We start from the raw sequence: 2232 nt of genomic DNA, 5'->3' as shown, positions 1-2232 counted from the left end.
TTAAAAAGTATCGGGCAATGGTAAACAATGACAGGTTAGCAACCTATTGTTTACGTTTTAATGGGCATAATGGCCCTTTGTCTTGAAGTTCCTTGTAATGGAACTCAGATTTGTTGGTTTGCTGTGTTGTGAAGAAGAATACCATGGAGACCTATAATTTCTGCTCCACCAAAGTAAAGTACTCAATTAATGTCTACCAAGGGACTCATAAAGGAGGATTTATATTCCCTGTACAGAAGCATTATAAAGCACCACTCCATCCTTTGCATCAATTTTAGAGCAGGATTCGGTGTTGACCACCAGAATGTCTCCAGCACTTGTAATACAGCCCAACTCAACAGGAAACATCCTACTACTCACTTTCCATGTTGGTGCGGCCACTTCAGCTGTTGTGCTCAATTTCCTGGTGGTGATCAGTGTTGCTTGTTCCAGGACGCTGCGAAAACAAAGTCGATTTGTCTACATCTTAAACGCAGGTATTTCCAATTTCTGCACCGGTGGATTTTGGTACTACACAGGAATCTTTGATGTCCAAGATTATGGAGGAAGGATGGACACGTATTTCATCGAACCATCTTTTACTGGAGTTGCTTGTTTGGTGGCGCTCACTTCTCAAATTGATCGACATTACGCGATCACTCACCCTTTTAATTATATAAAGATGGTGACACTTTCAAGAACTTGCCTCGTCCAACTATTCACATGGTTATGGCCTTTTATGACTGTTTTTATTGTGAATGTTGTTCCAAATAAAATGGGACTTCTGTACAATGGAGTGATGACGGTGTTTTTCGCCGTTTTCGCATTTTCCGCAATGATCTGCTTGAACATCAAACTGTTTATTTTAACTCGAAAGAAAATTAAGCAAACAACAAGCAAATCAACTGTAATGTCAGTTTACCTGGTCTTCCTCGTTGCCATGTCCTACATTGTGCTCTGGCTTCCAACCTTTATCTTCTCCGTAATTTGTATCTTTAAAATTTGTAGTGGACAATATTGCTATCTGTGCATTCTTATGAGGTTTACGTGTATTACTACTCCAATCATCTCAATTGCATTCAGCCCATCAATGAGAGCTTCCTTAAAATGTAATGCTGTTGAGAGGTGAGTGGAATTGTCCGTGCTTCATTATTTTGAAGGACCTTCACAGATTAACTTACAATTCATCACAAAGATTTTATAAGTTCCTCTTGTATATCAATTCATACTCTCACTTGCATTGCTGAAACATTCAAGTGTTTCCCAAAAAATGAACTCTCAAAGTACTTGATGTCAATATGAAAACTTCATTTTATGTTTCCAAAACAATGGTTAATTTTAGTGGATGCTTAAGCCTGGTGTTGGCTTAGTGGTGAGGGTGGTGGCTTGGGATCCAAGGGTTCTGAGTTCAAGCCCTGTTGGCTGCTGAAGTAATACACCAGGAGGTTGACTCAGCCTGTCATCCTTCCAAGGTCGACAAAATGAGTACCAGTGTACTGGTAAGGGGGACACTGCATCAGCAGTATTGCCGTGTCCCAACCAATGATGCAACCAGCAGCCATAGGCTGCACTCGACAGAGAGAGAGAGAGAGAGTTGATGCTTGCTGAATATATTTTCATCATTAAAAAGAACGACAACATAAACTTTGTGTCATATCGACCTTTTAAGTTTACTCTAAACCAACCTACACTACTGGTCAAAGGTTTTAGAACACCCCCATTTTTCCAGTTTTTTCTGAAATTTAAGCAGTTCAATGTTACAATGTACTCTGAAATTAAAGCATAGAACAAATAAACAATTGCAGATAAAAAAAATAAATCAAGGAATCGTTTTGTTGAACAAAATTTAATCTAAATGTTTGACTCATCAAAGTAGCCACCTTTTGCAGATATAACAGCCGAACTTACTCGTGGCATTCTTTCTACAATGGAAATCAGATATTGTTCGGAAAGTTCTTCCCAACACTGTTGCAGAAGTTCCCACAAACGTGTTCCACTTGTAGGTTGTTTTGCTTTCACCCTTCTGTCCAGTTCATCCCAAACCAGCTCGATGGGGGTTAAGTCTGTAGACTGTGCTGGCCATTCCATGTTTTGAAGCCTACCATCTTCTTCTTTTCTTCTAAGGTAGTTCTGACATAGCCTGGAGGTGTTTTGGGTCGTTATCTTGCTGTAGGATGAACCCCTAACCAACTAGGCGAGACCAGAGGGTATTACATGGTGCTGCAAAATGCTGTGGTAGCCCTTTTGGTTCAG

At 40.1% G+C, this 2232-nt stretch overlaps 1 protein-coding gene across 1 annotated transcript; it reads left to right on the top strand.

Annotated features, from left to right (window-relative positions):
* LOC147010997 (uncharacterized) lies at nucleotides 1-1312 on the top strand. The gene has a single exon (XM_085858617.1). The coding sequence runs from the start codon at nucleotides 305-307 to the stop codon at nucleotides 1106-1108; it is 804 nt and encodes a 267-aa protein (XP_085714743.1). The 5' UTR covers nucleotides 1-304; the 3' UTR covers nucleotides 1109-1312.
* The last annotated feature ends 920 nt before the right edge of the window (nucleotides 1313-2232 follow it).

This window comes from Eptatretus burgeri, chromosome 16, assembly GCF_056783735.1.
Source record: "Eptatretus burgeri isolate ZD-2024b chromosome 16, Ebu_testis_v1, whole genome shotgun sequence".
In the NCBI taxonomy this organism is placed as follows: domain Eukaryota; kingdom Metazoa; phylum Chordata; class Myxini; order Myxiniformes; family Myxinidae; genus Eptatretus; species Eptatretus burgeri.
Note: the sequence above shows the minus strand (reverse complement) of the source record. Positions and strands in the feature narration are given on the sequence as shown.